Here is a 16,251-nt window from a genome sequence, read left to right as displayed (position 1 = left end):
CCACTCACCTCAACAGTAGCTCTCTCTGAACTGTGGCCAAGTGCAAACAAAAGAGATATGGCCCAGCTCAGCCTCCTCTGTCCGCGGACAGGTGCAGATGGGCCCGTTCTTCATTCAGGTATGTGCCTGTGCTGCAGTGTTAAATGCGGGCCTTAGGTGCCTCCAGCCACGAAAAGAGCATTGATGGCCCTTTGCTTGCACAGGTGGTTCTGAGGCTGGTGGTCACATCTCCCCCAGCTCTGGTACACCACTCCAGTGCTGTAGGGTCTATATGCTGGCTTTATTTGCTGCCAGGTGCGAAAAGAACGTTGGTGGCCCCTCACTGCCACAAAGGTGCTGGGACTAGTGGTCATGCCCCACCCCACCCCCCGGCGGTGGAAAACTGCTCCAGGCTGCGGGGTCAAGACGCGGGCTTTATGCACCTCCAGGTGCAACGAGAACGTTGGCGGCCCCTTGATGCCATGGGTGGTGCAGGGAGAAGTTGTCATGTCCCCCCAGCTCTAGAAAACCGCTCTGCTTCCTCTAAATAAGTTCAAATCAGATATGGCACCTTGAACTAGTTTTTACTATGTTTAAAGCAAAAGTGGAGACAAGTGTCCTATAAAGTCCTGGATGTCAGCCATTCTAAATTACTTGACAACTCTGGAAAATGATTTCCTAGGAATATGCAGCCTCCCCAAATCAATGTCCATTATGAGTCTCAGAAAAGAACCTGATGACAAATGCAAAACAGACATCACATCTACAAAACCAATCCTCCATTGTGTCTGTTGTTGACCCACTTCAGACATCAAAGATTTTCAGGATGGCTGCATATCGTGTGCAGGCCCATTTGAGCTTTGGAACAACCCTGGATCCCATATATGTGAAATACTCTGATTGATATATGGATGAGAGCTCTGGGCTGAGCTAGATACCACAAACAAAAAAGCACTGAAGATAGTAGGAAAAATTGTAGTGATGCCCTTGTCAAGAGATACCATTACTGACACAAGTACATGGCCTATTCCAATCTGCCCTTCATAAATAAATATCATATAATACAGTTTTAGACTAGAGACTACACACTTAAGAACTGCTGCAATCTATATGGGAACTAGAAGCTCCCAATCAGTTCCCATGAATATATTGGAGAAGGCATGGGCCTTCAGTGTCATGTCATCCTCTATTTGAAAGACATCCACTTGAGCAAGTCTTAGATTCTCTGAAGCCCCAAGACAGCACCTTTTTAACATCTGTTTGGACTAAGAGGGCATGCTGATGTATATTGTTCCTAATGCTTATCTGTGAGGATATAGTTCTAAGTCTATCCAGACATTAAGAGGTAAATTACATTTAGTACTTAGTTGACTAAACAAGCCTCCTCTATACATATCCCTGCATGAACTGGTACCAAAGGTTATTCCTTTACCACTATCAAGATACATTTGCATATGGTTATGTATCAATCTAACACACAGCTGACCTGGCAATATGATAAAGAGACTGACAGAAGCAAAGTGCAAAAGACGTCTATTAAATTAAGCAGTTTCTTCCCAAATAGGCAATATCATAATCATAGTCTTCAAATTGTCAATAATGAGTTTATTGTCATATTAATTGTACATCTTTTGGGCACTTTTGTTATGCACTTCCTGGTGGTAAGATGTTCTCTCATTGATAACTGGACTTTATGTGGATTGGAAAAGTAAATGTTGTGAATTATGAATAAAATATTTGTAGCAAACATACCGAGCCTAGTTTAACAATAATATGGAAAATTCTGTAATCTCATATACAAATAGTCTAAAAAGCACTAAGTATATTTAAATTTGTGAGTGATACAGAGCAGATATTCAATGTTCCAGGATGTGCATAGATGTTAAATAGACTTCATCGGGAAACGTCCATTACAACGCAGGCATTACATGGTAATGCCTTTACAACACAACTTTTACTATGCTAGTGCCTTTACATCACATGCCATTAAAATACATGCCATTACAACGCATGTCATTACAACGCATCCTATTACAAAACATGCCATTACAACGCATGCCATCACAACAGATTATAAGGTTAGTAATGGAGATTTTTAAGTTGTAGGGTGGGTATAGGTTTTGGAGCAGTTGGTAATAGTAAATTTTACCCATACGCTGTCCAACACTCACCTTACTGTTGCACTAAAAGTATTATGCGTTGTAATGGTATGCGCTGTAATGGTATGCCTTATAATGGAATGCGTTGTAATGGTAATTTTAAAACATGTATTGTTATGGTACGCGTTGTAAAATCATGCGATGTAATGGAAGTTGCGTTGTCAAAACTGTGATGTAAAAGCATGCTTTGTAATTGCTTGCGCTGTAACGTCATATATTCGTCTTCATCTTATGTAGGCATCAGTTCGTTTCGCTAACAAATGTTCTCTTGTGTTCAGTTCAGGTTTTATTAAAATGATGTAACATTTTGGGAAAAAAATACAAATAAGAATTCCAGCGCTGGAAGAGATGATCCCGAAGACCTCCACAGCCACCATGTATTTGCCCTGCGTGCTTAAATAGCCAGGGACGAAGGACATCCACACACTGAGGAAGACAAGCATACTGAAGGTGATCCATTTTGCCTCATTAAAGCTATCAGGCAAATTCCTTGCCAGGAATGCCACCAAGAAACTAGCCAATGACAGCAGGCCCATATATCCCAACATGCACCAGAATGCAGTTTCTGAACATTCATTGCACTGGAAGACAATGATCCCAGTCTTCAGTTTCATGTTCTTCTCTGGGAATGGAGGGCAGAGAAACATCCACAAAGCACATATTAATATCTGAAGTAATGTACAACAAGAGACAGTATATAAAGGAACCCTGAGGCCCAGCCACCTCCTCATGTTACTGCCAGGCTTGGTGGCATTGAAGGCGATGACAACCATGATGGTTTTTGCCAATACACAAGACACACAGAGTACAAATATGATGCCAAAGGCAGGCTGACGGAGTAGGCAGGCAATTTTTTGAGGTTCTCCAACAAAGAGGAAAGGGCATAGAAAAGTGAGCGCAAGAGCCCCCAGAAGAAGGTAGGTGAGTTCCCGGTTGTTGGCTTTTACAAGTGCAGTATTACGGTGCTCGTAGAAGATGAGTAGAATCAGAACAGTTATAAGGAAGCAACCCATTCCTGCAGCAACAAGAAGGTAGCCAATTATTTCCTGATATGGAAGGAACTCTATGGTTTTTGGCACACATTCAGTTCTCATCAAATTGGGCCACAATTCCAATGGACACGGCCAACAGTTTGAAGAATCTGAAAGAGAAATGACATTGATGCATGGAGGGACATATAATATCATCAAAAGCTGGATGTCCTCACAATGTGTATGTTTTAGGTACAGCAAATCTATGAATTTTGCATTCTAGATAACGTTTCTGACCACTTTTGACATACACAGATTTACATTTCATTAATAGGGTTAAATTGAGGCAGACTTTGTGGATGAGAACACAATTTACATCTTGTTCTTTTTGGAACTCTAAAGCAAGAGTTCTCATCTGCCAATCTGAGAGACATCACTGTCAGTGGGTAACTATAGTACCCTTGAGCTGTCAATTTCTTAAAATTACATATATTTTTTCAATGTGAATGCATACTCAAATGTGCCAGTCACTTTTTCGTACTGTGAATGGTTGGAATGGTAAGGTAAGGTAATTTTTATTATGCATAGTTAATTAAAACCAGTGCAAACATTTTACAAAAAGCTTAAATATCATAAAAGAAGTTGTATCATTAAACGTCATTAAAAGAGCAAACAGTAAAGCCCAATACAAAGTTCCAGATGCATTACTTTTGGGTAAGAGCAGGTGTCATTGAGTTCAATTGGCGTCTATATGTTTACTATCTAATATTTTTTGGCAGTTTCTGCTCAATTAGCGCAAGGAACTTTACATACCTGCAGTTCAGTTTTGTGTTTGCAGGGTTAAGACAAGCCAGTACTGCTTGCCTTCTAGTGCGAGTTCCTATCGGTTTAAGCTGGTCCTTTAAGAACAGCTGGCGTGCTGGCCTGAAATCTTGGCAGAGACAAGTCATGTTAAGTATGTCGCCCTTCTCTGTATTGCAGAAGTGCAGGCATTGTGGCCATTGTTCCTGAGTCATGGTGAAAAATGCTCTCTAGTAGGCAAGACCCTTGTCTGTATTTCAGAAACTTCAGTTTTATTGTCTTGGGGTAACCCTGGCTGAAGTATGGTTGAGGTGTCAGGGATTTATATGTGTTTATGGTCATCCATGCATGGTTTCTTTTAGCAAATGACTCTTTATCCTCTAGTAGTGAAAGAGTTTTGACAGTTTTCCAAACCAGTTTTTTTAATGCTTTGTGGCCGAGTTGCATATCCCAAATCGCAGTTAGTTTGGTAGCCCCCAAGGCTGTCTTCAGGTAAGATCTTGCCTGAGATGCGTCCCTGCTTTGAATGTCTTGCCATAACAGCTCATTTAAAGTGTTAGTAGTAGCAGAACGAAGTTTGTGGCAGCAAATGATGTAAGCTCCCTGTCTTGCAAGAGCTTGTTTTTGTAGTCCAAATTCCAGCCTGAGTTGGGCGGGGGATGTATAGGACGAGACGGGAGCGAAAACATTGTTCGGTAGGCTTTTATCTGGATTAAGTCCAGATGGTTGGAATGAATAACATCCAAATGGGGATTGATTACAGGGTGTGTCCGTGGGATTTGTTTAGTAGGTTATGAACACATGGTGGCTGGGAAAAGGGCCTGTAATCAAAATTTCCTATACATGTCCAAAGGCTGTAGAAAGTTTGCTATGTCCATAGTGGGGTTTGTTGCACTGCCAAAGGTAGTCTTTGTTTCTTAGAGACCATGGGGCAGATTTACAAGTCCCTTGCGACATGTTTACGACACTGTTGATTTTCTTCTGTGATACAACGGCGTCGTAAACCATGCGCCACCATGCAGCAGATTTACAAAGTGGCGCATCTAGTGAGATGCGTCACGTTGTATAGCCCTACGCTACATTATACCTGCATCAGGTACAATGTATGCAGGGTGGGTGTTTCGTCGCAAGGAAGCCCAGTAAAAGTGACGCAGTGAAATCTACAAGATTTCACTGAGTCACTTTTACGTCCATACTGCGCCAAAACCTTATGCCTGCTTGAAGCAGGCATAAGGAGTGACGCAGCATCTTAGGTACAGGGTGCCCCTGAGCATTGCTGGAGTTGCGTCGCGCTTGCGACACAACTACAGCAATACTCTGCCCTTACTCCAGAAGATGCAACACGCATCTGGCTCTCCTTGCACCACAGTACGTCGCATTGTAAATGCAACGCATCTGTGGTGGCGCAAGGGTATTCCTGCGTGTCGCATCTTTACTGGGGCCTCCTTGCAAATATGCAGGGATTCCCCAGTCCTCGTAAATCTGCCCCCATATGAATAGAAGTAAGTCTGTGCCCTAAGTTCTGAAGGCCATGCCTTTGAATGGCAAATCAGAGGGAGCAGAGAAGGAAGGAAAGGAAAGAAGTAAGAACGCTGAATGGAATGGGAAAAGAGAAAAAACAAGAGGACAAAGAAAACAGGCACAAATAATTAATAAGAGGAAAAGGGGAAGGGATAGGTTTCAAGCTCCCTCATCCACACTTTATTGGTCAACATCATGCCTGTCAACACATTTGGTCCCAGGCTCTCCAGATATGTCCTCTGTAAACAACTGAAACCATATCTGGATTCCTATCAGTGCACTGCACAGACACAGAGGGGTCGTCTTGAAAATTCTGAAATAGTTCATGTTCTGCAGGCAGCTGAACACGGAAACGCAGGCAGTAATTACCTCTTCGTGTTTCAAAGCTCCAACGCCTGCAGCACATGCAGTAACTCTGAAAAATGTCAAGTTAATAGCAATATTTAGGTCTCAGAATATATTAGCATAAAGAGGGTTTAATTTGTGGAGCTCTGGACATTCGAAACCCATATGCTCCCATTCTACGATTGTATATTTACAGTACGGACAAAAATAACTAGTATCAGGAAACATAGTTTTAAGTTGAATACCGGCCAAAAGAGCATACACATCTCAGGATATTGCACACAGTGCAAATCTGAATTCATTATTACCTATTGTGTTGAAGGCAAAGTGTCTTTCCTATATTTGTCAAAGACAATGATTTTATTATTATTTTTTCATTTTGTTAAAATCTTGGTATTATCATAATAATTTTTTAGTCGATTGAAATTCCAAGATTGATATTTTGCTAAAGGTGTCTGAATACAACAACATTAAATAACTGTCAAACTAAATTCAGTGCCAATGTTTCCTCTGGGACCCAGACGTTATCCCGAATTGGGTTTTATCTATGCCAGGAATGTATTCCATTCATATGAGAGTGAAGATTGATAATGATAAGAATAATGCATCTGTTAGACCTGACAGCCTTAGGGTGGTCTTCGCCCAAATGTTTTGCTTTCCTCTTCCATTTTTGCTGATCCAGTGCTAAAGTGTTTGTTCCCTCTCCTTTAAACATGGTAACATTGGCTTACACCCAATTGGCATATTTAATTTACCTTTAAGACCCTAGTACAATGAGCCAACATGTATTCAAGGCCTGTAGATTAAATGCTATCAGTCGGCCTGCAGCATTTATAGCACCTTAACCATGTCTCAGGCCTGCCATTACAGCCTGTGTGTGCAGTTTTAAACTACCATTTTGACTTGGGAAGGTAATCCTCTTATCAGGCCCATACCTATAATTTTGAATACATATGTCACCCCTAGAGTAGGCCATACCAGCCGGTTCAGGATGCTTCTTCGCTACAAGACGCAGCAAACCCCACATTGTCATCTTGGTAACGACGCAGGGCCTTTCATCGCCCCCTCACAGTGCCCAGGAATTACCACTGTGTAATACATTGGTACACCAAAACCTCAGATCTGCTCAGCTGCATGACGCATCCTTGACGTAGAACATCACAACGCCCTGCAACCAGATTTAAGGTACTCTTGTTCAGCTGGCCTAACTTGGTCCCAATATCTGGCTCATTCTATTAAAAGATCTAGCTATTTACACTCCTAACAGAGCCCTTCGCTCTGCTACTGCATTGTTGATGAAGGTCCCTCGCGTCAAGACTGCTACATGGGGTGACAAGCGCTTTGTTGTTTCAGCTATTAGACTTTGGAATTCTCCCCCACTACATATCAGTCTAGTTAATCTTTAGAATAATGTCCAAAATCTGGTTATACAATGAATGAATACAATGAATAACTTCGTTCATTAGCAGATGCCGTTGTCCACATCGCAGAGACACCCTCGGGTATTTAAGCGCTTAATAAATCTCAAAACTAATTTAAAAAAAATGCTCTATCTAAGTTAAGCCTGACTGCTTTGTACCAAGCTACCTGAGGGTTAAGCACAGGTTAATTTGGGGTTTGCTTGTGTTTCATTCTGACAGAGGTTGAGGTTTCTGCTTGAGAAGCAATTAACCCAGCTCAGCCTGTAACCCAATTTCCAACACATCTAATTGTTTATTTTTAAACATTTGGATAATCAAATTTAAAAAGAAAATCTCCCATCTAAGATGTTTGGTCATAAGTTGTAATTGTTAAAGTCACATCTCAGAGCTCAGCTTGCTTTTGAAGATCTTGTTGGACTCTGCTCATGCATAATAGTATCCCTCTAGATTTGGTCTTCCTTCACCATATAGTTCTATAAAATATTTTGACCAATAACCCAAGCTCTTTGTCTGATCAGATGAACTTTGTGACTACAGCTTGCTGCTCCAAGAAATGAATTAACATTAATACAAAGCAAATGACTACATTAATTGTTATTGCATGTATGCAACCAGTCAGAGGGCGTTTTCCCAAATCATTAGCTGGGGTTAGGTTTTATTTATTAGATGTTTAAGATTTAGATCATATACCTTTGAAATGTCTGTGGGGCATATTACCCTAATATAGACAAACATCATGTTTATTTGTTGCATTCATAAACAATGGGAAAGTCATAGGGCTCTGGACCGCCAAACCCAGGGTGACGTAGCGGTGTTGCTAACATCGCACCAGTGATCTGACTGCCGTATTACTGCTTTGGTGGTCAGACCGCCATTAGACCGCAGCAACCGCTGTGGAACCACGATCTATGCCGGTGGAGCAGCAGTCTTGGCAGTACTCATACCATGAAAATGCTGGAGGTGAGGAAACTAAGGGGGCCTACAGGACCCCCTGTTGCCTATGGGCCTGGGGATACATGCAGGAAGGCACATGGTGTGCTCCCCTGTGTACATGCACCCCCTATTCTGCATGGCATATCATCGCAGTCCATGCCACGCAGGAATGGGCTTTAGAGCTACCGTTGTGGTGCCTTTCTAAAAGACCAACCACCAGACCACGGGGAAACTTGTAATCTGGTGGGCGGTGGGTGGTTGGCCGTCGAGTTTGGGCGTGTTGGAGTGGGGCGCCTACATGGCAGATCGCTCCCACAACGCCAAACTCGAATCAGCCCCATAATCTTTCCATTTCAGTGTCCCTGATTTCGAATTATAGACTAATTTGCCAGAGACTAACTAATGGAGCAATTACATGTTTACAATAGCTGAAAACAGGAACTAATTATAGGACCAACAGTCTAACTAGGAGCTCAGATTTTAGGGCACATTTAGAACTTAGTTGCTTCAGATTTGGGGAATCTATACTACTATTATAAAGAGAGAACTTGCACCTTTTGGCCAGGTAAACTCGGGAACCACAGCGCCAATCTACACACCCGATACATCTATGAAAATGTCAGGGTGTGTAGATGGACATAGGCTATATAAATAAATAAAAAAAAGTAAATGTAAAAAATTACGTTTGTAAACAAAGTAGTCCCCTGAAAGTAGCGCCGGCCGGGACCTAGCGCTGGGCACGACGCGACGTGCGTGATGACAACAAGGAGGAGGGCGGTGCAGTTACGAGCGGCTGTGCAGCACTGCATTTTCTTTCATGATGTACACTGTCACTTTCCATTAATTCCGAACTGGCAAATGCTTTAGAAACCAAGGCGGAATATTGGATTAGATCTGAGCCACGAATACATTTATTTCCCAGCAAGTGTAAAATAAATGAGATCCTGGCTGAATCCCCTTAGAGCAAAAAATGTCACAGTGATTGCGAATACCGGACTGCACAGAGAAATGCCTAATAAACCTCCTATTAGAATGTCATACCTGCTTGCTACCGAATTCTCTAGAAAGTTTATTTGATATGTCGCGGCCAATTATCACAGCCTTGGTGATAAGGCGCAGTATACCGGGCCCGAGCAGTGTCAGCGTGGGATAACTACATTGTGAGAATTCATGGACCTCTGCTTTGAATAATTAACTCGGCTCTTTTTAGATCGCATTCACTTTGAAAATGACATTTCTTTCTCTCGTGGAGGATTTTGCCCTTGCTTTGCCTTTGAAAACCGAGCTTGCTGCACGGCAAAGCTGAGTCCTCGTTTTTGTTTACAAGTTTTAATTTCTGCTGCTTCCCACCTGCCGTAATGAATCAGCTGATATCTGAAATTTGATGAACAGTAACGTCACTTTTACTGGAAGTTCATGCGCATCTCTAGAACGGCCGTGCTCACTGATGCATCGCCCTGAAATGGAAGTGTGTGTCACTCATGCAGTAACATGATGATGCAATCCAAGCCCTTGTGTCTGTAGAAAAGTGTGCAGTCAATAATTTATTTCAAGGAGATTCATCGCCTAAACACGGTGTCAAAACCAAGACGGCATGCTTTCTTCTGATTATAGCGAAAATGTATATTAATTGATCAAATACCTATATTAAATTGTGTGACAATACTGTATATTTTGTTTGAATAATTGTGTTATTGTGTAAGGCTGTCATTTGCAGTAATGATATTGTTATCTTAATTAAAGTATGTGTCTTGCTTTTCTTTGTGCTGGGCCTGTGCAGAATTTGGATTTTGCCAGAATATGCGATTACTTCTCTTTGCATAATCTATACTACTATTATAAAGAGAGAACTTGCACCTTTTGGCCAGGTAAACTCGGGAACCACAGCGCCAATCTACACACCCGATACATCTATGAAAATGTCAGGGTGTGTAGATGGACATAGGCTATATAAATAAAAAAAATTAAATTAAAAAAATTACGTTTGTAAACAAAGTAGTCCCCTGAAAGTAGCGCCGGCCGGGACCTAGCGCTGGGCACGACGCGATGTGCGTGATGACGACAAGGAGGAGGGCGGTGCAGTTATGAGCGGCTGAGCAGTGCAGGTAAGGAGGCAGCAGTAAATGAAAATGTCTGGGCGGGAGGGGGGTGCGAGTGAGTCTGAGCGGGAGGGGGGCGCGAGTGAGTCTGGGCGGGTGGGGGGTGCGAGTGAGTCTGGGCGGGAGGGGGGCGTGACTGAGTCTGGGTGGGAGGGGGGCGCGAGTGAGTCTGGGCGGGAGGGAGTCGGTGCGGGAGGAGGTCGGGGCGGAAGCGGGTGTACTGCCTCCAGCCCCCAGCCCCTTTCTGCACCAGGCAACGCTGGGGCAGGCTGCTAGTTGATTATAAAATTGATGTTGACCTCACTTGAATTATGACCATTAATAATTAGCAGAGCTCCTGCACCGGTTGAAAGATGTTTCCTTAACCAGGTCAATTGGGAAAACAAACTACCAAAATACTTAGTTTACCAGGTCAAAGATCTTCCCAGCATTTAATGATATTGCTACCAACACCTCAGTCAAATAGTGTTTCTTTGCTTACACTCCTCAACCTGATGGATATAATCTATGGAAATCTTGTAATCCGCCGGCCCGGAGGATGCGGAATCACCACAGCAGTGCCTCCAAAGACCCCCGCCAGATTAGGATGGCTAGGAGGTCATCGGCGGACAGGAAAATCGTCCGCCACTTTTCCGCCGCAGTCGCCTTCCGACCCTGGTGGAAAAGCTCTAATATGGTTGCGGTGTCTATCAGACATCGCCAGCCATATTAGGATGGGTCAGGAAACATGTTTTTCCGTTGCGGGCCCCCAGGGTGTCAGGGGGTGGGGGGTGCACATGGGGGGTATCTATGGTACCCCCTGCATTTACATGAACCGTGCGGTGCCTGCCGCTTTGTGCATGTAAATGCAATACATGCATTTTTAACCTTGCGGTGGGTGCTGCTTCAAGCAGCACCCGCCGCAAGGTTAAAGATGCAGGATCCTAATTGCACCGGAGGGACCGCCGCTGCCCCTTCGGACGGTCCCTCCACCTCGGGGGTGACGGAGGGACGCAGGTCCGCCCGCCATCCTAATAGGCCCCTATATCTTTTTGTGACCAGGGGAATACTATCAATATATCTTCCTTGCAGGTATTGGAGACTTCCTTAATGTTATTACAAAGAAAATCATTTGAAGGATAATATATTCTTTTGCTTTACTATTATGTGTCAATGCTATCTAATTTCAGGAACTTCCCATCACCAAAGATTTATTCACTACTAAAAATGCATAAGATTTTATTTCTACTAGAAGGTTATCCCTTTTTTAATCAGTCAAAATTCAAGTTATCAGAAGTACTTGCCACACTCCTGGCTGGAGAATAGAGTCTTACAAGAACAATGGTTGATAATATAAAATAAATATGGCCCTTATGTTATCATGGTAAGTCAATACTTCCAATACAACCATATGCTTCATTTAGTAGTATAATTATGAGCCTAGTAACACTTACCTTGCCAGGTAAGATGCTTCCCAATTGTATTTCCCACCTCATACAAGCACTGCTTGTAGGTACTATAATTCAACACATTGTCATTCCCTATGGCCCCCTAAAGGGAGGTTTTTGTAATGTCCAGTTCATATTGTATAGTTGAACTATACTGCTACATAAGTCTTCTAATCAATCCATTAAGATGCACTCTTATTAATTCAATTTGTTCTCTGTTTACCATAAGCAGAGAAATGTGTGTTGATTTTACCTGGCCTAGAACAATCTACTAAAATGCTTTCCAAGTTAGAAGTACAGATGCCAATTTCAAATGTTTCCTGAAATATACCTCAATTTAACTTCATATGGGATACTCAGACTAATCTTCAGCCAGCACAACAGTAACCAGTCATTGTGAAAAGTGCATTGTGAATCATTTCACTTAAAATAGGCTATAGTTTTAGTCTCTGCTATTTAACAACAGATTAATAAAATACAAAAAATGTATCAGTCTTTGAATAACTACAGTGGTCAAAGAAATTGTCCACTTGTATATTCATGGTCAGTTACCTTCATGTGTCCTATAATGCTAGCATACATCTTACATGTATTAAGCATGTTTCAGTCTTGGGTGAATGTATTTTTCCTTAATACAAGAAAGGGTTGGCTGGGGAAAATCCTGCACCCTGAAACAGGCACCCCTTGGTGCTGGCCACAATGTGCATGGTCCCTTGGGTCCCCTCACAGGCCCCATTCGGAAGGCTCCGGGTGAAGCGGGCCCACTTTACACCCCATAGTCAGAATCCATGTCAGAAAAACCGATTCGGAAAGGCTGTCCCTATCCGATATCGTAATACATTGGTTGGAAACGAGGTCCGTCGATCTGTACAATACAGCTCCGACCAACTCGGTTCCTTCGAATGCCATTCGGAACCGACTCAGAAAGTCGAAACATTTTCCGACTATTGTAATTGGTCAGTCCGAAAGCTCTCCAAATCTGTTGGAAAAACAGGTTCCGAATCGGATTCAGCAGGCCAGAATCGGATGTATGTCATTACAATGCGGTGTTTACACCGCGCTACAATTACAACGCAGTTATCACAATGCAAGTTGTTACAAAGACTTGTGCTAGTGGCGCTGGACTTAGGAATAGTATAATTTACTATTACAATTCCAGCCCACGTAACAGTAGGGAAGGTGTTGGAATAGTAAATCATACTATTCCTTGGTATATAGCGCCATCCAGCGCAAGCCGTTGTAACGACTTGCGTTTTGATGACCACGTCGTAATGGTAGCGCGGTGTAAAGACCGCGTTGTAATGGTCGTCTCCTGCCAGAATCCAATTGGGAGCTTTTTCGATCTACATTGTAATCAGCCCCTAAATGTTTTATTATTGAAAACATATTCAGCCTACATAATCCTAAAACTAAACTCCTTACTCAAGTTCCTATTTATTTTCTTGCTAGTAGTATACAATTTCTTTGTGCTTTCACCAGTCTTTGACCAATGTTCCACTTGCCCCATTTTTAAGCGAGACTCCAAACCAACATCCTCCTTGTCTTGCTGGGAAGTATTGCCAGTTCAATGGATTCCCACTGCCCCACCGTGTTGTAATACATCGGTCTCAATATCAAACAGAACATGCAACCTCAAGAAAAGAACTGTATCAAAATGCAAACAAGATATTCTTTTTCTGTGTTTGCTAACTTGGAAACCACTCAAAAGAAAAGAGATGAGGGTGCCCATCCCTGAATTCCAAGCCCTATTTCCACCATTTTGACTGCAAACCTTAAACTTCAGTGGCTGCTCTTCTTTAATATTTTTATCAAATTCAGGAAAGCCAAATAATTATTTTCTCAAAGAGAATTATAGAATGTGAAGGAAAGAAATGGAGGCTTTGACTTAGCCATAGGGTGGTCAGATTCGTGAGATAGCGAAAATGGTGGATAACTAGTAACAGACAGAACATATAGGATACAATAAATGAATGAGTGCTGGTGAAAGAGAATGTGGAACAAGATTTGAAAGGTGAAAATACATTGTATTAGGGTAGCTAAAAGTGTAGGTTACAGGGGGGAAGCTGGGATTTAGAGATGCTGAAAAGTTCATTGTCAACATGGAATCTTCAAAAATATTTAATCAAAATGCCTCACCAGGAAATTCCACTTAGAAATATAATTTCCAAGAAGCTCATGTGTCAAGATGCCAGACGTATGACATATGAGGACTTTGGCAAAAAAAACATTGCTTATACAGGAAAACCACAGCACGAGGTGATAGACTACAATAATGCCTACAGAAATATCAAGGTAAGCAATGTCTGAGATACTTAATGCGTGAGAATTGAGGGGTACAAGTTGTACACATGTTGCAAACACAATAAAATAACCATGCTCAGATGTAAGTTGTCACTGAAAAATTTAAATATACGCATCTTGATGATGCAATTAACGATGTACCTGTTTCATTTGAAATTCCCTCTTCTGAACATAAAATGCAGTCAAAGCAACAGTGAGGCTGTCCTTTTTGAGGGGCTTTTCTGTAACCTGGGCTACAGCTCTCACTGCACACAGATATGGGAACCTGAGGAGGACATGCACAAGTGAATATTTAAAATATGTCATAAAAGCATTAATGAAGCTGTACTAAAATATTGGCATACCATTCTTAATCTAGGTTTTATAATGGATTGCAAGTGAATCAAAGAGCTTAGTATAAATTAAGCAGTCCCAACAATAACTTACATCCAAGACTGTCCTAAATGAGATCCTAAACTAATGAGCCCCCATATAAATGTAGCTTAATACATTTATTTATTTTATTTTAAAGATTTTATATGGAGTTGGCTAGACCCGGGAGTATCAGAGAGCTTTACATGAGCATGAAGATAATAAAGACATAACAATACTTCAATAACATAGCATTCCGACAGGTTAACAAAAAAGAACGGCTAGAATTTGTACAGATCAAATTAACTGATAGATGAAACAAGAGCTATTTACATAGATAACATAGATATGGGAGATCACATTTTAAACTATGATATGAGATGGAGATAGGCATGAAGTACTACAGGCAGTAAGTAGTTAGGCATGAGTAGGGGGTGGGAAGCAGATGGAGAGGGGGTATAGGAGAGGATGGGAAAGACTGGGGGGTATATTATCAAGGGGGTTTATCCCCGCTTTTTTGGCTTTAAAAGCCAAGAAAGCGGAGATAAAATTATCTCCCTATTACCTAGCCGTCCCTAACACCAGTTAGCGACAGCTAGTAGGAGATAGCGACCATCTTGAGCCCCACTTTGCATGTCAGTGATATTTATCACTAATGACATGCAAAGTGGGCGTGCCAAGATGTTAGCGACTGGAAACAGTCGCTAACATCGCTATCTCCTATTACCAACTTTTGGAGATATTCGCGCTAAGCGCAAATATCTCCAAAAGCTAACACCTGCCCTGAGCAGTTCTTAGCCATGTTATCCAATGGGAGGTGGATAACATGGCTAAGAGCATTAGCTCGGTAATGCATGAATATCGCAGACTTTTCACCGATATTCATGAATTGCAGCGATTTTTATCGCATTTGCGGTAAACCTTGGTAATACCAAGGTTTATTTGCGGTAAAAAGCGCCGCAGCTCAGCGGTAAATTTTTGTCTCTAACCAAGCAATAGCGATAATTATCGCTATTGCTTGGTAATATGCCCCTGGGTGATGGAGCAGAGGAGAACAGGTGGAGGAGGGAGTGGAACCAGTGAAGGGGGAGGGGGGAGACAGTAGGAGCGAAAGGAGGACATTAATGGTGGAAGCAGGGTGGGGGGTCCGAGGGGTGTGTTATGGACCCCAATATTTGTGGAGGATGTGCATTTTAAGGTCTTTATTAAAACTGACATAGGAAGGGTTACATCGCAGGTCTTTAGGGAGGGCATTCCAAATGATTAGGGAATTTCCAGAGAAGGAGCAAGATTGTGTGTTTTTCTTTCTTAGCAGGGGTGGGACGCGGAGGAGAGCGTTGGTGCGTCTCATCGGTCGTGAGCAGCCCGCTTTGTTGAGTTTATTATAGAGGTACAGCATGGTATTTTGGTGAAGGGCTTTGTGCGTAATGCAAGCAGTTTTGTAGGAGGATCTGCCTTCGAGGGGAAGCCATTTAAGGGTTTTGAGGGCAGTGGAGATGTGGTTGAAACATTTGCAGTCGGTGATGAGCCTGGTCGCTAAGTTGCGCACAGATTTGAGTGGGGCTAGGTGGACCTTGGGGATTCTGGTGAGGAAAGCATTGTCGTAGTCAATTCTCGAGAGGACCAGTGATTGGACAACTAATTTAAAGTCATCATTTGGAATAAAGGGTTTGATTTTCTTGAGATGACGGAGAGTGAAAAGTGCACCTTTAGCCACATTTTTTATGTGGACATTGAGAGTTAGGCTATTGTCAATGGTGATACCAAGAGATTTTACTGAGTTGAATAAGGAGAGCAAACAGTTGAAGGCGTTGAGGTCAGAGATTCACGTTTGGAGACAGGTTTTTTTTGCGTTTTTCTAAAATTGAGTTTGAGATGATTTGAATGGAACCAGGATTGAATCTTAGTCAGGTATTGTTAAGGTGTAGAACATTAGAGTGGGA

At 42.2% G+C, this 16,251-nt stretch overlaps 1 protein-coding gene across 1 annotated transcript in view; it reads right to left on the bottom strand.

Annotated features, from left to right (window-relative positions):
* Positions 1-2,362: 2,362 nt before the first annotated feature.
* The window catches only part of LOC147678451 (extracellular calcium-sensing receptor-like), a 58,355-nt gene continuing 44,466 nt past the window's right edge, over positions 2,363-16,251 (bottom strand). The window contains exons 4-5 of the mRNA XM_086946582.1: positions 14,099-14,222; positions 2,363-3,279 (exon numbers count right to left, since the gene is read on the bottom strand). Of these exons, the coding sequence (XP_086802708.1) occupies positions 2,363-3,279; positions 14,099-14,222 (1,041 nt within the window). The remainder of the gene's footprint in view (positions 3,280-14,098; positions 14,223-16,251) is intronic.

Source organism: Lissotriton vulgaris, chromosome 12 (assembly GCF_964263255.1).
Source record: "Lissotriton vulgaris chromosome 12, aLisVul1.2, whole genome shotgun sequence".
In the NCBI taxonomy this organism is placed as follows: Eukaryota; Metazoa; Chordata; class Amphibia; order Caudata; family Salamandridae; genus Lissotriton; species Lissotriton vulgaris.
The sequence above is the reverse complement of the archived record's forward strand: the minus strand, read 5'-3'. Positions and strand labels throughout refer to the sequence as shown.